The following is a 25,044-nucleotide window of genomic DNA, read 5'->3' on the forward strand; positions in this document are numbered from 1 at the left end:
TCTCACTCTCTCTTGTCTCTCTCTCGTCTCTCTCTCTCTCCCTATTCTCCCCTTTCCCCCCCCACTTTTCCTTTTTCTTTCTCTCCCCTCCTCAATAATAACTTATTTTTCTCCAATAACACAGGAAAAGGTTTTGCCACCTTCCTGTGACTAATATTTCCTCCAGTGTTTTTAATCCCAACTTATCCCTCACTCTTCTGCTCCCCTTGCTTCTTCCACAAGTCCTCTCTCTCTAGTATCATCTACTCTTTCCTCTATGAATTGAAACAGACATCAGTCTAGCCTATGAGTGGGAAAAACAAATTCTACATGATTCTGCTGATAATTCTTGATATTACTCCCTCTCTGATTTCCCCTTTTCAATACTATTTTAATTCTAAACATAAATCTGGTGTGTTAACACATACACTTTAAGAACAATTTTGCCATTAAAGCTGATGACTTGATTTCATGAGGCAACCACTGTATTATGGTAACATTGACACAGAGCTGGCTTCTGAGTAAGAAGACCTGAGTCCAAGTCCCATCTCTGAACATATAGCTGAACAGTAGCCAAGTAATACTAGGTTAATCGTTTAACCTTTTAATGCCTCAGGAATCTCTTGAAGACTAAATTACAGTTGTTGCTGATTGGCACTGGAATGGAGTTTCCTTAAGAGGAGTCTCAAAGTAATCACAGTATCAGTCAAAAAAATTTAGTTTCATGACTATAGAAAATTAATTTGAACTTAGGTATCTCTGATCAAGTCATTTAACCTCCCTACTGTATAGTTTTCCTTTTTTGTGCTAAATTAATAAATCTTGTGTCTGACTTAGAAGATACTGAAAAAAACACAAAACACTGTTTTTTAAAGAAAATACTCTTGACACATTGTTGCTTTGTGATATGGAATTATCAATATGAACACAGTCTAATTTGTTTTCCTAAATTTGAACTCCATGATAATTCTATTGAGATTTAATTATGTAAATTTTATACCACTTTTAAGCTTCAGAATGGAAATAAATTTACAACAATTTATTGAACTTAACACCCCTCCAGGCAGGACATCATGCTGACACATTTGGCAGGGTCATCAGGAACTATGCAGAAAGACAGTCAGTACTTGGATGGAAAGAACAAGGACATCCTGATCCTCTGGGAAATGGTATTAGTAACTCAGAGGGTGTCATTGTTACTCTTAAAGCACTTTCCATGAATTGTAGGGAAAATAAGCCAATTTCTATATCATTTGGATATTTTCAGCTAATCATGGGATGCAAGGAGAGAAAAAATTGGTGCATATAACATTATAGCAAAATTAACTACTGATGTATCATATTAAATTCCTGTAAAAGTTGCATGCAAATCCAATTTAGTTCATTAAATTGTACTTTCCTGTTGAAGTATATTTTAATTTCAGGAAAACATTATCTTCAGTTTAACGAAATATTTTTGACCAGATGCTAGGGATATAGTAAAGTAGTACCCTAGCTATTGGGGAAAAGTAAGAGATAGAAAGATAATACCCCTGCATTTAAAGGAGCTGCAGTTGTCATTAGCTAATATTTTATTCTATTTTCAGCTCCTATTATATAATCAATTTGTTTCTTTGAAAAATCAAGTGAATATATTTCTGCATGCATTTCTAGAATTCCTGCTCCTGGAAAGGCTCAAGGTAGTGGCTTGCTTAAGTTCTGAGATGTAAGTAGTAGGGCTAATGGTAATTGGATGCCTCCACCAAGTTAGGCACTAACAAGTTGGGCACTGGTGGTGGGGATGGGATTTAACCAAGTTGCCTAAGGAAGGACAAAACTGGCATAGCTCAGAAACAGAGCAGCTCAAGGCTTCTGGGCTGACCTGTAATGGCATTGAGCCCATGAGTAGTACTTCAAGTCTGGCCAAGATATGGAGATAGTCTCAAAAGGAGAAAGAATAAACCCTCATAAATGCTAAGAGTGCAGCTACTTAAAGAGTCCTTTGAAGGGCAACTGGGTGGCTCAGAGGATTGAGAACTGGACCTAGAAATGGGAGGTTCTAGCTTCAAATCTGACCTCAGATACTTCTAGCTGTGTGACCCCAGGAAAGTCACTTAACACTACTGCCTAGACCTAATTGTTCTTCTGTCTTGGAATCAATACTGATTCTAAAATGGAAGGTAATTTTTATTTTAATAAATAAAAAAAATAAAGAGCCCTTTCTGGAAAGGGAAGATTCCTTCTGGTAAAAATCAAAAGTGAATAAATAAATCCCCCCAAAGTTATTTTTAAAATCATACTTTTGTATCAGAAGCCTCCTTAAAGGAAGGACTGTCTGTGCTACAAATCTAAGTGAATAGTTCCATATAAAGTCAGAAACCAATATATGTTCAAGTATATTTACACACATATGTCCATACCAACACTAAAATACATGCTGAATTTTCCCAATTAAAAAAAATAACATACAAAATCCCATACCTTTCTGAATTCAGAGTTTGATCAGCATAATCACTTTTCAAGGCATCTAATTCACTCTGAAGAAAAGCTATATTTGTTTGTGCTTCTAAAAGATCTTTTTTAACTTTCTGATTCTCCTAAAGGAAAAATAAAAATTGAGTTTACCTGTTACTTCAACCAAGGAAAAGTGGAGGAGAAAAAACTCTGAAGAATCATGTGGCACATCAAAGGAATACGGGTAAAACTGCTTTTCTTAAATGTCAATGTAAAAAAAATTTAAATACTAACTAAGAGACATATAAATTTCAGTTTATCTGGACTCAAAATATCTCAAAGTTGTTGGCTTCATTCTTTCCATTGTTCCAGAGTTACACATGCAAACACACACATCCATATTCATGAAAAGGAAAAAAAGAGAAACTTTTTAAAACAACTCACTGGTGAAAAGAAAATCTATATCAGAAACAACAAATTATTTAATATGTAGAGCACAACCACTAAATATTTAATGGAGTAAGAAAAATTATCTTCTGTAGATCATCTAGTCCTTAGATACTTATAACTTGGATGATAAGATAGATATTTATCACCAACAAATGATTAACAATATTTTTTATGAAAAATAAAGCTAGTGTACATCAGATAGTCACCATGTCTCAGTGGGCAAAGAGCTGTCCTTCAGCCTAGAAGACTTATATTCAGATTTCATCCCTAATACATAGAAGTTGCATAACCCTAAGCAAGTCACTTATTAAATTTTTCAATGCTTTAGGCAACTTTTTAGGGATGCAAGTCTCAGATATGTCATTTCTCTGCATCAGTAGAAAGTATTTCCTCATGCAGGGGGTTCTCATAATGAGGAAATTATAAGTGCCTTTTCCTATGATGAATTTACAATTTTTTACTAAAAGGGATTGTGACAAGGGAACCCCATGACATAAAAAGCATTTTTTTCACAGTCATCTTGAAACTATTTTTAAATAAATGTGGTATGCATTTTCTTTTAAGTCACCATTCCTGTAACCATGAAAATATAGCACTGTATATGTTTTTGAAAAGGTTATCCTACATGAGACATATTTCCTTAAAAGGAAAGGTAATTCTTACTGTTGATAAGTCATAAATTCTTTTCTTTAATGCAGCTACATCTTCTTTTTGACATAAGGTCTTTGATTGTTCTTCCAGCTGAAAAAGAAAAGAAAATATATTTGTTTACCAACCCACCTTCAGGTTGAGTTGGCTATAGTTCACATCTCTGCATACAATTTTGCAAACTCAGAAGGAATCAGTCCTAGAGTGTATAAGCTACTAAATCATGTGGGAGAAAAAAACTTCACAAAACTTTAAGAATTCATGACTAAAACTTGTAGAAATTTTGAGTTTGAGTCACATCTCTGTCTACTGTACTCAGTAGTTGTTTAGCTGAGATGAGAAGCACAGAACTTGCTGGGGACAGGAGAGAGTAAGGGAGGGAAAAAGAAATAGGAGGAGAAAGAAGATGGAGAAGAAAGGAAAAAACAGTAGCTGATACTAAAAACTTAAGATAGAATTAAGATTTTTAGGGCACTATGTATATCCATTTGGGACTAAAGGCAGAAGATATTTGTGGAAGATACAGATGATAAACAGTACAAATACTTAAATATCCATAGATGTAGACTGATATATTCTACATATTATTGTTGTTTTCCTTTTTAATCCTATATTCTATGCATTTTAAAACCTTATTTAAAAATTTTCCCCTAATTACATATAAAAAGTTTCCAACATTTTTCAAAGAATATTGAATCTTGAATTCTCTCCCTCTTCCCCAAACTCCTGCCCCTCAAGATGGTAAGCAATCTCATATAGCTTTTATATGTGCAATCATGGAAAACATTGTTCTATATTTATCCTTTAGGGGCAGCTGGGTAGCTCAGTGGATTGAGAGTTAGGCCTAGAGACAGGAGGTCCTGGGTTCAAAGTCGGCCTCAGACACTTCCCAGCTGTGTGACCCTGGGCAAGTCACTTGACCCCCACTGCCCACCCTTACCACCCTTCCACCTATGAGCCAATACACAGAAGTTAAGGGTTAAAAAAATTTTTTTTAAATAAATAAATAGGGGGCAGCTGGGTAGCTCAGTGGAGTGAGAGTCAGGCCTAGAGACAGGAGGTCCTAGGTTCAAACCTGGCCTCAGCCACTTCCCAGCTGTGTGACCCTGGGCAAGTCACTTGACCCCCATTGCCCACCCTTACCAATCTTTCACCTATGAGACAATACACCGAAGTACAGGGGTTTAAAAATAAATAAATAAACAAACAAACAAACAAACAAACAAACGAATAAATGAATGAATGAATGAATGAATGAATAAATGTATTCTTTAGTGGAAGGAAATAATTAGAAAAAAATTAAAAAATTAAAAAAATGTTTATTTTGATCTGGATTCAGATTCAGTTCTTTTTCTCTGAAAGATGGCATTTTATACATTGGATTAGTTTGGAATCACTGTATTGCTCAAAATAGCTGATATTCACAGTTGTTCATTATAAAGTATTCCTATTATTGTACAATTCTGCTTATTTCATTCTGCTTTAATTTGTCTAAGTCTTTCCAGGTTTTTTTTCTGAGCTCCTTCTGCTTGTCATTTCTTAATTACACAACAGTACTCCATTACAATCATATACTATAATTTACTCAGCCATTCCTCAATTGATGGGTAGCTCCTCACTTGCCAAATCTTTGCTTCATCTAAAAAGAGCCAATTAAATAATTTTTGCACATATAAGTCCTTCCCCTTTTAGTATTTTTTTCTCTTTGGAATGCAAACCTAGTATAGGTATTGTTGTATCAAAGGGTATGAACTGTTTCATAGCCCTTTGGGCATAAGTCCAAATTGCTCTCGTTAATGATTAAATCAGTTCACAATTCCACCCCAAATGCATTCATGTCCCAGCTTTCCCATATCCCCTTCAAGTTTTGTCATTTTCCTTTTCTGTCATAACTGTCAATCTGATATGTGTGAGATGGTACCTCATAATTGCTTTGATTTGCATTTCCCTAAGTAATAGTGTTTTACAGCATTTTTTGCATAATTATAGAAAGATTTAATTATTTTGCCTGTTCAAATTCTTGACCACTTATCAACTGGGGAATGACTTGTATTCTTATACATTCAAATAATTTTCTGTGTATCTTAGAAATGAGGCCTTTATAAGAGAGACTTGTAAACAAATTTTGTACCATTATGATTATTGTGTATTATTTTCCATCCTGTTTCCTGTAGTGGATAAATAAACACACAGGGGTTAGTAGTGGGTGGAGAGGGATAAATGGCTAACACACAAACACAATGGGAATCTCATCCACTCCCACAAACACAGGACATAGCTGGGAGTGAATGGTGTCAGGGTTAGGAATGGCAATTAAACCCAACTATCATTCTTAACTAAGCCAGGGAACAAACAACTCAGTGAGTCCTTGAATGGTTGTGGAGAAGGAAAGTAATCTGTAAGTTATAAAAACTGTCTAATAATGAGTTTAAGGGTAAGAGATGAAGGGATAGATCACACTAAACTAAGAATCTATAGACAAACAGGGGCTGGAAAGGTGGGACAAACACTCTACTCTGTCACTTATTAAAACAGGCTGTCAGGTCAAGCGTGGCAGGTTAGAAGGAATTTGGATGTCTCGCTACTGGGTCCTCACTCCAGCAATGATCTAAGATTTTACAAGGACACAGGTCCACAGCAAATAAATCCACAAATAGATGAAGACAGGGAGCTAAACCAGCCTGAAGGTCCACCCTCCAGAGCTGAGATCAATGGTCAAACCTGAACTTCCTCACAGGATGGATGACTTCTTGTAAGAGACAAATCCACTTTCTTGGGCTCTTCACTGGAGACAGTTAAACAAGGATCTAACTACTCTCAGCCATATCATAGTCTCTCAGGAAAAACTTCCTTACTTCTCACTATTCCAGGATTGGAACACTGCAGCCTTGCCTGATAAGCCTGGCTGCTATCTTACACTAAATGTCTAATATCTTAATTTATAAATTTGCCTATAACATTCCCCATTTAGTTTCTGACCTCTACCTCCTGCAATTAGCCCTCTTTTCTATCAGTCCTAGCTTTCTTCTTTTATCCCTTTCCCCTTCTACTTTCCTAGAGAGTAAGGTAGATTTCTATACTCAATTGATTGTGTATGTCTTCCCTCACTGAGCCTATTCTGATGAAAGTAAGGTTCACATGCTCACCTCCCTTATCTTCCTTTCTATGAATGCTCTTTCATGCCTCTTTTATGTGCAATGATTTGCCCCCATTCTATTTTCCCTCCCCCTCTTCCAAATGTATTCCTCCTTCTCATAACTTAATTCAATTGAATTTTTATAATATCCCATCATATTCAACTCAGACCCTTGCCCTCTATGTATCATCTCCCCATGTGGAGATGTAACATAGTTTAACCTTAGTGAATGTCTTTTGATTTCTCTTTCTTGTTTATCTTTTTATGATTCTCTTGAGTCTTGTAACTGAGAGTCAGATTTTCCATCCAGCTTTGATCTTTTCATCAGGAAAGTTTGAAAGTATTCTATTTTATTGAATGCCAATTATTCCCCCCTGGAGGATTATGCTTAGAGGTAAGTGATACCTGGTTAAGTTCTAGCTCCTTTGCCTTGTGGAAGAAGCTGCTAAGTCTTGTTTTATCTTGACTGTGGTTTGAATTGGGGTTTTTTTGGCTGCTTGAAATATTATCTCCTGGACTTGGGAATTATGGAATTTGACAATAATATTTCTGGGAGTTATCCTTTTGAGATCTCTTTCAGGAAGTGATCAGCATATTCTTTCAATTTCTATTTTGCTCTCTGGTTCTAGAATATCAGGGCAGTTTTCCTTGATAATTTCTTTAAAATGATGCCTAAGCTCTTTTTTTGTGATCATGGCTTTCAGATAGTCCAATAATTCTTAAATTAACTCCCCTGGATTTATTTTCCAGGTCAGTTGTTTTTGCCATGAGATATTTCACATTCTCTTCTATTTTTTTCATTCTTTTGGCTTTGTTTGATTGTTTCTTGATATGCCATGGAGTCATTAGCTTCTACTTGCCCTATTCTAAATTTAAAGGCATGATTTTCTTTTTATTTAATTTTTTATTTTAATAACAAATTTCCACATAAGTTTTCAAAAGTTAGATAATCCACATTGGCTCCCTCCCTTCTTCCCTTCCCCCTCCCAGAGCTGATAGGAAATTCAATCTGGGTTAAACATGTACTATCACACAAAACATATTTCTATATTATTCATTATTGTAAGTGAATATTCTTATAAAACCAAAAAATATAACCTAATAAACAGTGACAAAATCATATGTTTTCATTTGTATTTCTATTCCAACAGTTCTTTCCTTTGGTGGTCTACAGCATTCTTTTTCATAAGTCCCTCAGAATTATCCTATAATATTTCATTGTATTGCTGTTAGTAGCAAAGTCCATCACATTTGATTGTTCCCTAGTATTACAGTTATTGTATATAATGTTGTCCTAGTTCTGCTTATTTCACTCTGCATCAGTTCATGTAGGTCTTCCCAAGTCTTCCTGAAATCATCCTGTTCATCATTCCTTATACCACAATGGCATTCCATCATTATCATATATCACAATTTGTTCATCCATTCCCCATTTGAGGAACATCCCTTTTAGTTTCCAATTCTTTGCCACCACAAAAAGAGCAGCTATAAACAGTTTTGTTGAAATAGGTCCTTTTTAAATTTTGTTTTATCTCTTTGGGATGCAGACATAGTAGAGGTATTACTAGATAAAAAGATATGCATTCTTTTATAGCCCTTTGGGCATAATTCCAAATTGCCCTTCAGAATGGCTGGATCAGTTCATAACTCCACCAGGAATGCATGAGTGTTCCAATTTTAATACATGATTTTCTTTTTTTTTTAGATAAATTTTTCCCATGGTTACATGATTCATGTTCTTACTCTCTGCTCTCCCCATAACTCCCCCGTCTCATGTAATCAATGCACATTTCCCACTGGTTTCTTCATGTGTCATTTATCAAGACCTGTTTCCATATTATTGGTAGCTGTAACAGGGTGGTGGTTTAGAGTTTACTTCCCAAATCATGTCTGCATCAACCCATGTGTTTAAGCAGTTGTTTTTCTTCTGTGTTTCCACTCCTGCAGTTCTTCCTCTGAATGTGGGTAGTGTTCTTTTCCATAAATCCCTCAGAATTGTCCTGGGTCATTGTATTGCTTCTAGTAGAGAAGTCTGTTACATTCGATTTTACCACAGTGTATCAGTCTCTGTGTACAATGTTCTTTTGGCTCTGTTGCTTTCACTCTGCATCAATTCCTGGAGGTCATTCCAGTTCACATGGAATCCCTCCAGTTTATTACTCCTTTGAGCACAATAGTATTCCATCACCAGCATATACCACAATTTGTTCAGCCATTCCCCAATTGAAGGGCATACCCTCATTTTCCAGTTTTTTTGCCACCAAAAACAGCACGGCTATAAATATTTTTATGCGTGTCTTTTTCTCTATGATCTCTTTGGGGTACAAACCCAGCAATGGATCAAAGGGCAGGCAATCTTGTAGCATTCTTTAGGCATAGTTCCAAATTACCATCCAGAATGGTTGGATCAGTTCACAACTCCACCAGCAATGCATTATTGTCCCAATTATGCCACATCCCCTCCAACATTCTTTACTCTCTATTGCTGTCATTATAGCCAACCTGCTAGATATGAGGTGATACCTCTGAGTTATTTTGATTTGCATTTCTCTAATTATTAGAGATTTAGAACACTTTCTTATGTGCTTATTGATAGTTTTGACTTCTTTATCTGAGAATTGCCTATTCGTGTCCTTTGCCCATTTATCAATTGGGGAATGGCTTAATTTTTTTGTACAATTGGTTTATCTCTTTGTATATTTGAGTAATTAGACCATTGTCAGAATTTTTGCTTATAAAGATTTTTTCCCAGTTTGTTGTTTCCCTCCTGATTTTGGTTGCATTGGTTTTGTTTGTACAAAAACATTTTAATTTAATATAATCAAAATTATTTATTTTACATTTTGTAATTTTTTCTAACTCTTGCTTGGTTTTAAAATCTTTCCTTTCCCAGAGATCTGACAAGTATACTATTTTGCATTCACCTAATTTACTTATAGTTTCCTTCTTTATATTCTAGTCATTTACCCATTCTGAATTAATTTTAGTGTAGGGTGTGAGATGTTGATCTAAACCTAATCTCTCCCATATTGTTTTCCAAATTTCCCAGCAATTTTTGTCAAATAGTGGATTCATGTCCCAAAAGTTGGGCTCTTTGGGTTTATCATACACTGTCTTGCTGGCATCACTTAACCCAAGTCTATTCCACTGATCCTCCCTTCTGCCTCTTAACCAGTACCATATTGTTTTGATGACTGCTGCTTTATAGTAAAAGTTAATAACTGGTACTGCTAGGCCACCTTCCTTTACAGTTTTTTTCATTATTTCCCTTGATATTCTTGATCTTTTTTTCTTCCAAATGAACTTTGTTTTTTCTAATATAGTAAAAACATTTTTGGTAGTTTTATAGGTATGGCACTGAATAAGTAAATTAATTTGGTTAGAATGGTCATTTTTATTATGTTATCTTGTCCTACCCATGAGCAATCTATGTTTTTCCAATTGTTTAGATCTAGTTTCAATTATTTGGAAAGTGTTTTGTAGTTGTGTTCATATAATTCCTGTGTTTGTTTTGGTAAATAAATTTCTAAGTATTCTATATTGTCTAGGGTGATTTTAAATGTTATTTCTCTTTCTAACTCTTGCTGCTGTGCTGTGTTGGAAATATATAGACATGATTTTCTTGGGTGAGCTTTTGTACCTCCTTTTCCATTTGGCCAATTCTACTTCATACAGTGTTCTTTTCCTCAGTTAAATTTTTTAACTCTTTTTCCAAAGGGTTAATTCTTTCTTTCAAGAAGTTTTTCTCTTTGATGCATTTTTTAATATTTTTTTCCATTTGGCTGAGTGTACTTTTGAAGGATTTCTCTTCTTTAGATTTTTGTGCCTTTTTTACCAATTAGTCCATTTGGTTTTTAAGATATTAATTTCTTCAATATTTTTGTCCCACCTTCATCAAATGGTTGACTCTTTTTTCATGATTTTTCCTGTATCATTCTCATTTCTTTTCCCAATTTTTATTCTACCTCTCTTATTTGATTTTAGCACCATTTTTTGAGCTCTTCCATTAATTATTTTTGAACTTGAGAGCAATTCTTTTCTTAGAGGTGTTGGATGCAGCAGTATTGACTTTGTTGTCTTCTGCATTTGAGTCTATCCCATCACCAAAAGAACTCCCTATATTGAGTTTCTTTTTTGTTGTTTGCTCATTTTCGGCCTTTTTCTTTTCTTTTAGTTTAAAATACTGTTAAAGCTAAGCTCTGTAACTGTGGTGAAGGGAACACAGTTCCAAGCTTCAGCTGCCTTCAGAACTGGCACTGAGTATCGATCTAGTTTCAGTTCTTCCAAGGTGGTATGATGTAAGGAGAGGCGTGTTTAATACTGTCCCAGCCTGTGCTCTGGTCTGTGAGGGAACTAAGCACTCTTTTACCCCCTAGAGCTGTGTTGTGTTGGAATTCCAGAATTCATTTTGAGACGTTATAGCATTGTTTTTTCAGAGGCAACTTGGTAGAAATTAAATGAGTCCTTATACCTTCTCCACCATCTTGGCTCTGCCTCTAAAACCCGACACATTTTCTATCTCAGGATGTACTTAGTCTCTTTTATATTCTCGAGGCAACAGGAAGAGTGAGAGTACCAGTCTTGGAGTCAAGACTTGGATTCAAGTCCTGTCTCTGACCCACATTAACTGCCTGCCTTCAGCAAGTCACCAAACCTCACAATGGCTCAGACAATTCTTTAGTCTTAAAGTTGTAGCTGGAGTGTTCCTCAGCACCAGGAATACTTGACTCTGATGAGTCATAAGTCTAGAACAAAACAAGCTTCTCCCTTTGAAATCTGAGCTACTCTATAGCAGAGATTATGCAATCTTTAAGAAGCCTCCATTGGAAAAGGCAATGGCAGACCACTCCAGTATCTTTGCCAAGAAAATCCCAAGTAGGGTTTTATACAAGAGCTATCTTTTGTATGAAGAATTTTACACATAACTGAAATGACTAGACAACAGCAAAACAAAAATCTATGCTCTATAAACCTATCACTTCAGTAAAGGACTCCAAATAAACTACAACATTTATACATGTGAGTTCCCAAAAAAAATCATTGAATGGACCCAATAGTACATTTTGCCTTTGCCTCCTATTTAAAATTTTTTTTATCCTTGAGTCTAAAAAAGAAAAAACTGTATTTCCTATAGTCAAGGGCTTCAATTCCCCATCAGTGACTGAGACAGTCAGAGGAGCCGGGGATATAAAGCTCTATAAGAACCTTGGCTACTCACCTTTTTTAGCTTTTTGATGGTCACCTGAAGATCTCCTACTTCTACTTCATACTGACGTTTGAGATCATTTAGGGCCTCTTCTGCTTTTCGTTTCTCCTAGGAGAAAAGATATTCCATTATACGCCAAATGCCCATTCATCTGTCAAAAATTTAATATGCTCGTACTCTATAAAGCAGCTTGTGTTAGGTATTAGGCAATATAAAAAAAAGTTAAGATAATAATAAGAGCTAGGATTTAGAGAACTTTAAGGCTTGCAGAATACAGTGCATACATTATCTCATTTGATCCTTACATCATCAACCCTGTGAAATAAGTGCTATTACTGTCCTAATTTTACAGACGATGGAAATTAAACCAGGAAAGAGTAAGTGACTTGCCCACTAATTGTCTGAGGAGAGGTGCAGGTCTTTCTGACTCCAAGTCCATTTAATCTTAACTGCTGCTCCAATTGGCAGCCCTCAATAAGACATGGTTATTGCCCTCATGAAACATACTACCTAATAGAAGCCAGAAACACCTAACTACTAAAATATGATAATATGATGTTCAAATGTATAAAACAAATGACTATTGAGATCTGAAGAGGATAATCAATGATGATGGAGGCTTTCAGAATAAGGTAAGCTTTAAAAGATGGGGAGAAGTTAAGTAAGTAAAAAAGGATAAATGAGGAAATCCAGGGAGAGGGAAAGCCTAAACAAAGCCCCAGAGGCAATCCACCTTAGGCTGTGTTTGAGGGCTGATTCAATGATCTTAAAATAAATAAACCCTTTGTGAAACATTTGGCTTTTTATACAAAAGCAGAATTTATACAAAATTTTATACAAAAGCAGAAAAAAAGAACACCTGAATTCTGGTGTTAAAAGGGACTATAAATGACATCCCAGTCCAAACTATAATTGCAAAGGAATTCTTTCTACAACATTTCAACAAATGGTCATTCGGTTTTTGCCTGAAGAATTCTAAATGACAAAGAATATATAAGTTCCTAAAGTTAAAAAAATGCAATCCCATCCTTTAAGCAGCATACAACCAAAAATCTATTTAAAAAACGAATGACTAATAATTATTATTGCTTTAAGTTTTATGAAGCACTCTACATATATTTTCTCATTGGAAGCTTTGTAATATAGATACTGTTATTGTCCTCATTTAACAGATGGAGAAACGGAGTCTGAGAGAAGTAAGTTACACATCTGTCAAAGACAGGACTTGAATTATTGGCTTTAAGGTAAACTCTCTGTCTTATCATTATAATACAAGGACTCAGATAAAACCCAAATAATAATATTAATTCTAGAAAAAGAAAGTAATAAATAGTAGTGAGGTCAGAAGTCAGAGTGTAAGTATTAGAGAGTAAAAAAGCAAAGAAAGAAATTTCTTTTTTCAGAAGTTTGGTCCTAGATAAGAGATGAGGAAGAGACAATGGAAGACAAGAGTAAGGAGGAGAAGAGAAAAGAAAGAAGATAGAAATAAGGAGAGGATGGGAGAGAAGGGAAAGGGAAGAAGCAAGAGAAGAAATAGTATTTATATAACTTTATTCAATATTTATTTATTTTATATAATTATTTATCTATTAAATAGTATTTATATAAACATCAAGGTTTTTAAAAGCACTTCACATATCTGAGCTGATCCTCACAACAATCCCTTGAGGTAGCTGTTATTATTCTCATTTTGCAGATGCAGAAACTGATGTAGAGAAGGATGAAATGATTTGTCCTGGGTTACACACATTTGTGGCAAGAATCAAACTCAGGTCTTTCGGACTCCCATTCTAAAGCACTCTCCACTAGTCACCTAGCTTAGCTATTTCATTATAGCTGAGAGAATGCCAGGGTCAAATAAAACATTTTAAGGACACAAGATATTTGTTGATAGAACTTATAGATGATAAAAAATAAGAGGGAATGATCAAGCTTTCTGAATAGATAGATCAGAAGCTCAAGTAAAGAATTGGCTTTGAAAGAAGGAGCCATCTCAATATCGAAGACTAAGCAGAAGTGTAGGTGGGGAGTGGGGTTACTGAAGGGGTTCTGAGGTTTGGAACTGGGAAAGAAAAGTGAGCTCCTGACAGATAGTCTTGAGTTTCTCAGCAAAGTAGGAGAGGAAATCTGTTGAGCAGTGAAGGTATTTTAATGTACAAGACTGAAGAGAGAAGATTTGAAACTCACTGTTTAGTTATGAAAGGAAGAAAAGAGATAGGAGGTGGAGGAGAAGAGTACAATTACGTATGGAGTAGAAAGGGAGATAATAAAAATAAGAAAAATTTTGGTTGCTTTTTTTTAAAGGAGCAAAAAAAAGGGTATTTCTGAAACAAGAGGAAAAGAACTACATTTATATTGAATGAAGAAACAAAAAGGTTCCCACTTGTTCCATGGATGCATGCCTTGTCTTTACTTGATAGCCGGTACCTTCCTATTAGGGTGAAAAAGCCATGTTGTCTGCTTCCAATGTAATATTTAAGGCACACAGTCTATATGTATATTACAAGAAGTAAAATGTCAAACTGATTTTAGTTTATTAATTGATGTGAAGCAGTGTGGTACAGATGAAAGGAGGAAGAGAAGAAAGGAGAAAGGAGGAAGGAAGGAAGGAAGGAAGGAAGGAAGGAAGGAAGGAAGGAAGGAAGGAAGGAAGGAAGGAAGGAAGGAAGGAAGGAAGGAAGGAAGGAAGGAAGGAAAGAAGGAAAGAAGGAAGGAAGGAAGGAAGGAAGGAAGAGAGGGAAAAGGGAGGAAAGGAGGGATGAAGGAAAGGAGGAAGGGAGAGAGGGAGGGAGGGAGGGAATGTGCCAGGCACTGTTAACCACTTAACAAATATTATCTCATCTTACCATCACAACACTGGGAAGCAGGTGCTATTATTATTCTCATTATACAGTTAAGGAAGCTGAGGTAGACAAAGGGTAAATAGTTGGCATAGTTCACACAGCTAATAAGTATCCAAGGTCACATTTGAACCCAGATCTTTCTGACTCCAGTCCCAAAGATCTAGCCACCAAACTAATTCTGAAGTTATAGAACAAGGGGTTCAAAATCCTGCCTCTGATGATTCCTACTCTTTAACTTGTTATGTCATTTAACCTTCCTGTGCCTCATTTTCCTCAACTATAAAATGAGGGGGTGGTGTTACACAGCCTTTGAGGTTTCCTCCAACTACAGATCTATAATAGTATGGCCTTTGCAATATTCATATTCTTATCTTCTCTAACGGTTATAAAGGTTTCCTCCCTAGGACACTTCTTAAATTGGACAAGAACAAAAGGGCCATTATGGCAAGAGCCATCAATAGCCTACAAAACATTCCAGTTGGAAGAAGCAAGGATAGCCCCTTCAAGTAAAAAAAAATCCAATATCCAGCTTCTCTTGGTTCCAATTATTTCAGTGATGTTTATTAAAAGGAAAATATCCTGCAGATGAGGGGTCACAGAGCCCTCAGCTGGGCTCCAAGTAATGAACTACAGTGGAATCCCAAAGTAAGCTGTGTAATCACCTTCTTTGCAGGGCTGACATATTTACATTCAAACAAAATTATGTATCCCAATAGCCAGCACCTATCACCATGATAGCAAATCACTCTGACACCAAGTTGCTCTGACAAAGGCACTGTGTTACCATGAGCAATTCAGCAGGGGAAGATGTTTTTAGGAAATGTTAAACCCCAGCTGTTCTCAAATCAGAAATGTGGACTATGACAGTTCAATGCAGGAGGAGCTGAATGTGAAGGTCAAGTCTGATGGACAGGAAGTGAGAACAAGTAAACCTAAATCACAGCAGAAAAAAAAGAACAAGAAGAAAAGAAAAAGGAAAAAAAGACACTGATAATGTGCCATGTTTTTAAGGGTTCTCAAAATGAAAAAAGTGAAATGTCAAATGGGAGGGCAGCAAAGAAGGTGAAGGAGATTTGTGCATGTCTAAGTAAAGTTATTAAATTATATCTCAAAATCTATTAAGGCAACCCATTAAATAACAATCTGTGACTTTGGAGAGCAATAAGCTATAACTTCAGGCCATGTGACAATAGAGTTCCCAGAACCTGGAAACCATCCTCTGTGTCAAAACTTGCAAGAATTCTCCATATAATATTTTCATTGAAAACTCATTAAATCTAGGATTTTCTTGACTCCTAATAGTATACTAATGGCTAAGAATAGAGGAGCAGCTCATTTCTTTCCCTTAAACTTATTCCTTCTCTGAATTCAAACCTTGCTTCGGACACTTACTATAAAGGTGACTCTGAGCCAATGATTTAATATCTCTGCCTCAGTTTCCTCAACTGTAAAACAGGAATTATATCAACTTACTCCAAGTGTTGTTGTAAGTACCAAATGAAATAATATTTGTAAAGTGCTGAGCACAATGCATATAGCAGATGCTTAATAAATCCTTTTTTCCTTCCTTTCTTTGAGACCCTGGACAAATCACTTAACATTTGTCTGCCTCAATTTCTTCATCTACACAATGGGCAAGATAACAGGACCTACCTTCCAGAGTTGTTATAAGGATAAAATGAGATGTTGTTTGTGAAGTACTTTTAAATATAAAAGCACCAGTGTTGTTGTTACTAATCCTCTGGCTCTCATTTCACCTTTTTTTTTAAAAATGGCTTAATTATCATAAGCATCTGCATTTACTAGTTAGTAAAAACTTTTTTCCTAGCCTTCCCCAAACCACAGAGATAATAGGAATTCTGGATCTAGAACTAAAAGGAACCTCAAAGGTCATCCAATCCAAGGACCTCAATTTTACAGGTAGAGGAACTGAGTCCCAGGAATATTAAGTGTCTTCTTTTCAGTCACAGAAGTAAATAATTCCAAGTGGCAAGTTCTAAACCTATTATCTTCTGATTCCTGGATCCAATGTATTTTTAATTGTACCATAGTGCCTCCTTCCAAATAAGATAATCAGAAGATTTCAAGAAAAAAATGAAATTAGGAAGATTTTTTAAATTCAACAAATTCTCTCTTCTAATGTTAGACTCTACTAAAAAAAAGCAGACTTAAATGAAAATAGAGAGAGTTATCCAAGATTTTTAGTCTATCCTTGAGAAAGAGTATCAGTTCTTTAGTTACAGGACCAAGGTTCAAATTTTGTCACATATCCTCTGTCAGCTTCAGTTTCCTCATCTATAAAATGAGAGGAGTTAGATTAGAACAGTGATTATTAACCCAAAGGGATCCTTGGTAAAGCGCATGAACTCTTCTCATAATAAATTTTTTTAATTTGTAAACTTAAAAAAATTAAATTCATAATTGAAATCTCTGCTCCCAAAAGCAAGGTTAAAAGTCAAGAATAGGTAAAAATTCCCTTGGACTATATTATTCTGTCTTTCTAAGTATCCTTTTAGAGAGAATCCTTAGCACTAGGATACAAATAACAATCATCATCATGATCTGTTTTTCTGAAAAATAACTATAATAATAATATTTTAGAAGGTATTTTATATTTGCAAATTCTCTACATGTATTCTCTCATTTGATTCTCAACAGACTTGTACAGCAGCAACCGCACTTATCCCCTCTTTACAAATAGGGAATTCATTGTTTAGATGTTTCTTTGTTGACTCTTTGTGACCCTATTTGGGGTTCTCTTTTTTTATTTTTTTTATTTTTTAAACCCTAATATCTTATATATATATATCCTTCTATATTAATTTTATTTGTTACAGGGCTAGGCAATGGGAGTTAAGTGACTTGCCCAGGGTCACACACCTAGGATGTGTCCGAGGCCAGATTCAAACCTAGAACCTCCTGTCTCTAGGCCTGGCTCTCAATCCACTGAGCCATCCAGCTGCCCCCTATTTGGGGTTCTCTTAACAAAGATACTGGATAGTTTTGTCATTTCCTTCCCCAGCTCACTCTATAGATGAGGAAACTGAGGATAGACAAGGTTAAATGATTTTCCCAGAGTCACACAGCTGAGTTTGAACTCAGATCATCTTGAATCTAGGCCCAGTGATGTATCCACTGTACAATCTAGCTGCCAAGTAATTATCATTACCTCTCATTTCTCCAAAATTATTTTTAATCCATTAACACATTGAAATTTAAAAGAAAATCTACCTTCTAACTTTTCAGTACATGTGTTTTGAAAGCATCCATAAGGTAAGTATGTTTTTAATGGGGAAAATATCCTAAAACTAATGACCATTCGCCTGAATATCACAGAGTATTAGGCTGAATTTTTTTTAAAAAACTGAGTTCAAAACCTATTTCAGTCATTTGCCATGCTGGGCAAGTCATTTAATGTCTATGGACCTCAGTTTAAGGGAATAGACTCAATGACTTCTAGCCCTAAATCTATGATCCTATATTTTCTATTCATAGATCTCTTTTGTAAAAAGGAATTCTTTATTCCTTTTTTAATTTCATGGGGGACCTTTTTTAATTTAATGGGGGTCCTTTTACCATAGAAATGTGTAGGGACTAACCAGCTCACAGTGACAGGAAGTAGAAACCAAAGAGATAGGAAGTAGAAACCATAGAGACAGGAAGTGAGGTAGGAAAAAGGTATTAAAAGGGGGCCAGCATCAGTTGGTCAGTATGTCAGTTGCTGACAGTTAGGGCTGGCAGTTGCAGTAAAGTTGACTGCTGGGAGTATGTTGGGTTTTTGGTTGTAGTTTAGTTGCTGGAATATAAAGGCAGGCCTGAGCTTACTGAGAGGGCTTTTTGGCTTTAGTCTTTAGAGGGCTTTTTGGCTTTTAGGTTTGGGGCTTTTGGTTTGGACTATTTGGTTTTTTTTTCCTTTCTTGAACTTTTTTGGGGGTGTCTGGTCTTCGTTGACAGATCTAATTGGGGTTGGATTAAACACTGATTGGGTTGGTTTTGATTGGGCTGGATTAGGTTGGAACTTTGTGGGATGGTTATTATTAGCAGTAGTTATAGGCAGTTATTGGTGGATATGGGCAGTTTTGAGTAGTAATTATAGGTAGTTATAGGATAAGTAGTATAGACATTAGGATATTTTCTTTCTCTACCTCTTTCCTATATTTCTCTCCTTTACTATATTCGTTATACTATATATTCCTTTACTATCTCTATTTCAATTAAACTAAATTGTTAATTGTTAAAAGCTGCTAGTTTTCTTTTCTCTGGCTTAAAGGAATAATATTAATTTACAACTCTACTACATTCTCATTAAAACTTAAATGATTAAAATCTGCCCTCTTATTTTGTCAAACCTCCTAATTTAACCCATACACTTTCCAGTTACTGAACTCCAACTGTACAGATAGAGTATCTGTTGAACATTCCATGGTCAAGTGAAACTGAGGCACAGTTTAGTAATGACTTCACCAAATCTCTATAAGGCAGTATCAGAAACAGTACTCCTTGTTTTATATGCATGGAGTTTGGATCATTCAGCCATAGCCACTTAACGTAGCACACATTTCATTGGGGATTTAAAAAAAGAAAAAATATATATTTCAAATGATTCATAAGAGATAAATTATCCCTAACCTATCCGGATGTATTTCCTTTTAGCTAGGTAGAGGAAAACTAAGGTTTGAAAGAAGATGGGGCTAACTATCAGAATGACAAAACCTAAATCTCTTAAGTGCTATGTTCACCAAGGTTAAGTATTTTACAGGGAATCACAGAATGCACTTCTGAACATCAGTGCAATAGTCCCAAAGTAGATAATCTCCATAAAACTAAGACAATAAAAACCAATTATACTATTTCCCTCCAGAAACATTTTATTTTCTTTGTCCCTAGAGCAAAATCATGAAAGGGTTTAATCGTATTTGCTACTTACCCAGAGAAGACAGCAACAGTAAAAGCCTTAAACTCGAGGGCTAAATGTATTATTAAGCAAAGCAGACGTGATAATGGACAAAATCTTAAGCAGACTTTAATTTTGATACTGAATTCTAAAGGCTTATGATGATGCATTGTTATCCATTATTAGAAATCTCTGTACAATTTGAAACAAAAAATTATATTTTCCCCTACTTAAAATAAAATACTAGCTAATGTTGGCAAAAATAGGTGATATTAAAGTACAAATTAATAGACAACCAACCAACAACTTTTTGAGCATCTACTATGTACCCAATGCTATTCTCTACTCTGTGGGTGATTCTAAAGAATCCTTAGCCAACTGGCAAGTTCACTTAAGTAGAGCACAGCTAAGAATCAAGGAGTAAACAAAAAAGTCATCTGAGAAGCCAAAACAGAAATCGTAAAATATATGCAAGGAAGCTAGCTATTGGCTCTAATTATAAAGTAGCAGCTTGCCCTCACTGGGTCTATTTTATCTCATTTAGATACATTTCTAACAAATGTGATTGACTTGTTTTCAGGTCCTCCATAGATCAGAAGTAGAAAATTAGAAACAGAGAGAGGTTACTACACAGGCACATGGACAGAAACAAAAATACCATAGGGAAAGAAAAAGACAGAAAACATGAAAAGCAGACAGGAGCATTCACAAAGTAAAGCATAGCAGAGGGCCACTTCGTAGAGGATCAAATAGGTCTGTACACTTTCAAATAGGGCCTGAGAGCATCACTCTATTACAGCATAGTGTAATAACTGATGTTTATAACCATGGCCCTGAGTCCAAGTCAAATGAGGCTCAATATATTCTGCTTAAGAAGAAAGAGAATGGATTTTAGAAAGATTTTCATCCAAAATTGTTATAGCTATAATGTTTAAAATGATAAATATTTAATTTCTAGTTCCTGAATTTTTTAGTATTTAAAAGATGGGTCCTGTCCTCAGGGTGTTTATAATCCAAAAAGGAATTCTGAATTAACATACATGAAGCAATTAGCAAATAAGACCTAAACCATATAAAGAGTGGGCAGCAAAGAGGATAGAGTTCTGAGCCTGTAGTCAGGAAGACTCATCTTCATAAGTTTAACTCTGGCCTCAGATACTTATTAGTTGGGCAAATCACTTAACCCTGTTGGCTTCAGTTTCATCTATAAAATGAGCTGGAGAAGGAAATGGGAAACCACTCCACTCTCCTTGCCAAGAAAACACCAAATAGGGTCACAAAGAGTCAGACACAACTATAAAACAAATGAACAACAAAACCATATAATATTGTCTTAAAATGCCAAGTAGAAAGATGTCAGGCATGCATGAAGTCACAAAGCAATGTTTCATAGAAAAGAAAGGGTCTTAAGTTAGGTACTAAAGAAATCTGATAAGCTAAACCTTAACTAGAGAGGTGTTTTTATGAGGTGTAGCAATGAGAAATAAAACTGGATAATCATGGGATTGAGACTAAGGTCAGATTATGAAACCACTGAAAGTCAAGCAGTGGAATTTGACCTTGACAATAAAACAGAATTTTACAGTTTTTAATAGGATATGATGAAAATGTAATTAATGAAGATTAGCAAGGCAGTCCATGGAGATGGAATCAAGGAGTCTAGGTAGAAAAATGTTGCCATAATCCAGGCATAAAATGAAGAGGACTTCAATCAAAGAAGCAAAAACTTGGAACTAGAAGGAGTCTTAGAGCTCATCTACTCCACTGTCCTTACTACACACAAAGAAACTGAAGCAGAGCGAAGGCCAAGAATTGCCCAAGTTTACAAGGTAGTAATTATCAGAGCTGAGATATGAACTCAGATTCAATTTCAAATTCAGTTCCTTCTACTACATATCATGCTGCCCTGCCTGAATATAATATCTGGTGTAAAGGACATAATTAATAAAGCATTGCTGAATGGATGACTTGTTAAGAGATTGGAGAAGGAGGAAGAAGGGGAAAGGGAGGGAGAAGAGGAGAGGGAAAAAGGAATGGGAAAAGGAGGAGAGAGATAGAGCAAGAGAGAATCAGAGAGAGGAAGAGATAAGGGGAGGAAGAAGAATGCTACTGCTCTCATTCTCCATATACAAACATGCCTGTGAACTCCAGCCTCCAGAGATATGACAAAGAAATGTTCTAAACCCTAGGATGGAGAGGCAGTAGGAAATCAAAGGAGGTTAGGAGCCCATAAAGAAAAAAAGTTTTAAATCTGATGTATTAGGAGGGAGTCAAGTATGCGAAATAAGGGACAGTTCAATGGTTCAAGAGATTAAGTACTAAACCTGAAGTCAAAAATGCCAGAATTAAAATCTGACCTCAGATCCTTACTAGCTATGTGGCTCTGAGTAAGTCATTTAACCCGTCTACATAAAACTGGACAAGGAAAGGACAAATCACTACAGTATCTTTGTCAAGAAAACTCCATGGACAGTTGTCTTAAGGGGCCACAGAGTTGGACACAATTGTACAACAACACATGCACAACGAGACGATGGAAAAATCAATGGTGCCAGTAAAATGATAAAAATGGACCTGAGTGGGGTTATCACTAAAGTTCTAGGAGAAATATGCTAAAGTTATCTAGAGACATCACTTTCTACTTCTAACTTAATGAAAAAGAAGAGTTTTGATGGAAATAATTCCCTTCAATTCATGTTGCAGTAGCAGCAAACTATGATGACAAAAAAACAGCTGACTAAGTTGTAGTGCAAAACAATGAAATTTAAAGCCCCAGTTTGAATTCTATTGAAGTCAAAATTTGAAGCTGGCTGCATGTATCCTTAATATAAACAGAAGATAGGAAATATCTGCTTTGACAGTATCTATGTTGATGCTGATAGGTACATACGGTGAATGGGATTGTCTTATGCATTGACATTTGGAAATGATGGCAATACCAAACACTTACATCTTTCCTTGTTTTGTGTTCTACGGCTTGAATCCTCTGATCCATCTCCTCTTCTAGTTCACTCAACTGCATGGCTGCTTTGTCCTGGGCTCTGAAATTTAAAAAGGCACATACTCCAATTCACCTTTGTTATTTGAAGTCACAACAGCAAGAGAATCTCTCTTTATTTCCTTTATTTGCACACATACACACATTCTGAACTCTAACCATCCCTAGAAATATGTTACCTATTAAATAAACATAAAGCCATGGAGCTAGTAGTTAATTTTTACAACACTTGCTTCTTTAAATCACATAACAACCTCGCATTTGTATGGCACTTTAAGATTTATAAGGCATTTTCCTTCAAAATCACCCTCACTCAGGTAGATAAAAAGAGGTATTATTATCTCCATTTAACAGACTGAAAAACTGAGGCTTGAAGAATTGCAATGGTTTGCCCAGTGTCACATAGCTAGTTGGTAAGCATCTCATCTGGGATTCAAATTTCAAGTGCAGCACATTTTTTACTATGATATTAAACAGTACAGATAAGGGCTAAGAACATAGCACCAACTTGTGCTAGACACCATTAAGCATTTTACAAATATTATCTCATTTGATCCTCATTGGAACCTTGAAAGTAGGGGTTGTTATTATTTCTTTTTTTACAGATGAAGAAACTAGAGCAGAGATTAAATGACTTTTGACCAGGGTCACATAGTTATTAAATATCAGAGGCTAGGCTTGAATTCAGATCTTATAGCTTCTGGGCACAGCCCTTTAACTATCTCACCACCATGTTGCCGCAATAAAGGCAATAAAGATAGATGGTTAGATGGATAGATAGAGAGATAGAGAGACAGATAGACAGATAGATAGATAGACAGACAGACAGACAGACAGACAGACAGACAGATAGATAGATAGATAGATAGATAATAGATGGATGGATGGATGGATAAATGAATAGATGGTTAGGTAGATGGATAGATTATAGATAGATAGATAGATAAATACATAGATAGATAGATAGACAGACATATAGATGAGAGATGGAGGGATAGATGGATATAGATATAGATATCAGTTACAATACAATTTATAACTTAATTATAGCAACCATGCTGCGGGTTAAAATAGGAACAAAAAAATGGGACAGGAAAACAGAATGATGAATTCCCAAAATTATAAAACTGAATTCTAGTAAAAGTCTCTAAAGTTCCAATTCATGGAGGATACGTTTACATTTTAACCAAAGTCTGATTCTTAACTTAATGCCAAGAATAAATCATTTTTTAAAAATTTCAAATCCATGGCAGAGAAGAGGAAATATTGAAAATGCTTTTGGTTTTATGCTTAATATTCAGCTAATTTTAAAATCATTTCATGTCTCATTTAGTTCCCAGTAGTTCAATACCATGGGAGGGAAGTAAATAAATGAAGTACAATTCTAAAATATCACTTTTAGTCCAAAAATGTTTTAGATCTGTATTTAAACTTATCCCACACACAAGCTGCTCAGGCCATTGTAGCTTGATTCTCTTGTAATTGTTCAGTTATTTCAGTTTGCCTGATGCTTCATGACTGCATTTAGGATTTTCTTGGCAGAGATACTGGAATGTTTTGCCATTTCCTTCTCTAGCTGATTTTACAGATAAGGAATCTGAGACAAACAGGGTTATATTGCTTGCCTAGGGTCAACCAGTAAGCATCTGTGGCTGGATTTGAACTCAGAAATATAAGTCTTCCTGACTCCAAGCCTGCCACTCTATTTACTTCACCACCTCACTGCTTTGAGCTTGATTTTATCCACTCCATTTTTTTTTCTTTTTATATTCAATTGGTCAAACAGGACCAAAACGATATCTCTAAGGTGGAGTCAGTGCACAGTGTATCCAACTGTGGTTGATCAGACCAAAACAAGCTTGGAAGGCTCTATTATATTATTATTATATTATAGCCTATTTGAATATATGTGTCATGTGGATGTATGTATGTGTATATATATATACATACACACACACACACACCTATATAGATTGTGTATTTATTTATTGCTACTTACTCTAATCAGTAAATGGCCAACAGGATTTTGGGTCTTCTTGTCATTTGATCATGTCTGGCTCTTCCTGACCCATGAACCAGAGCACACCAATACTGTCCATGGGGTTTTCTTGGGAAAATATTGGAGTGGTTTGCCATTTCCTTCTCCAGCAGTTTAAGGCAAACAAAGGTTAGCCAACTTGGCCAGAATCACACAAGTAGTAAGTGTCTGAGGTCACATTCGAACTCAGGGCTCCCCAACTCCAAGCCTGGCACTCTACCCAGTAAGCTTTCTCGGTCTGGTATGTAGAAAGCATTTAATAAACTTACTGACTACAGCATTTCTGACAAGTAGTCATTCAGCCTCTGCTTGAATACCTCTAGGGAAGGGCTACCTTCCAAAGCAGCACAATTTCTCCCTACTTTCTCCCAGTAAAAACCATCTGTCTAGACATCTGGTTTTAAATTTGAGCATCTATT

The 25,044-nt window shown here is 35.7% G+C and overlaps 1 protein-coding gene across 1 annotated transcript in view; it reads right to left on the reverse strand.

Moving 5' to 3' along the window:
• Positions 1-25,044, reverse strand: part of RASEF (RAS and EF-hand domain containing) — a 118,492-nt gene that overhangs the window by 46,576 nt on the left and 46,872 nt on the right. The window contains exons 3-6 of the mRNA XM_044657234.1: positions 22,540-22,630; positions 11,865-11,960; positions 3,526-3,603; positions 2,440-2,555 (exon numbers count right to left, since the gene is read on the reverse strand). Coding sequence (XP_044513169.1) covers positions 2,440-2,555; positions 3,526-3,603; positions 11,865-11,960; positions 22,540-22,630 — 381 coding nt within the window. The remainder of the gene's footprint in view (positions 1-2,439; positions 2,556-3,525; positions 3,604-11,864; positions 11,961-22,539; positions 22,631-25,044) is intronic.

This window comes from Gracilinanus agilis, chromosome 1 (genome assembly GCF_016433145.1).
Source record: "Gracilinanus agilis isolate LMUSP501 chromosome 1, AgileGrace, whole genome shotgun sequence".
NCBI classification, from domain to species: Eukaryota; Metazoa; Chordata; class Mammalia; order Didelphimorphia; family Didelphidae; genus Gracilinanus; species Gracilinanus agilis.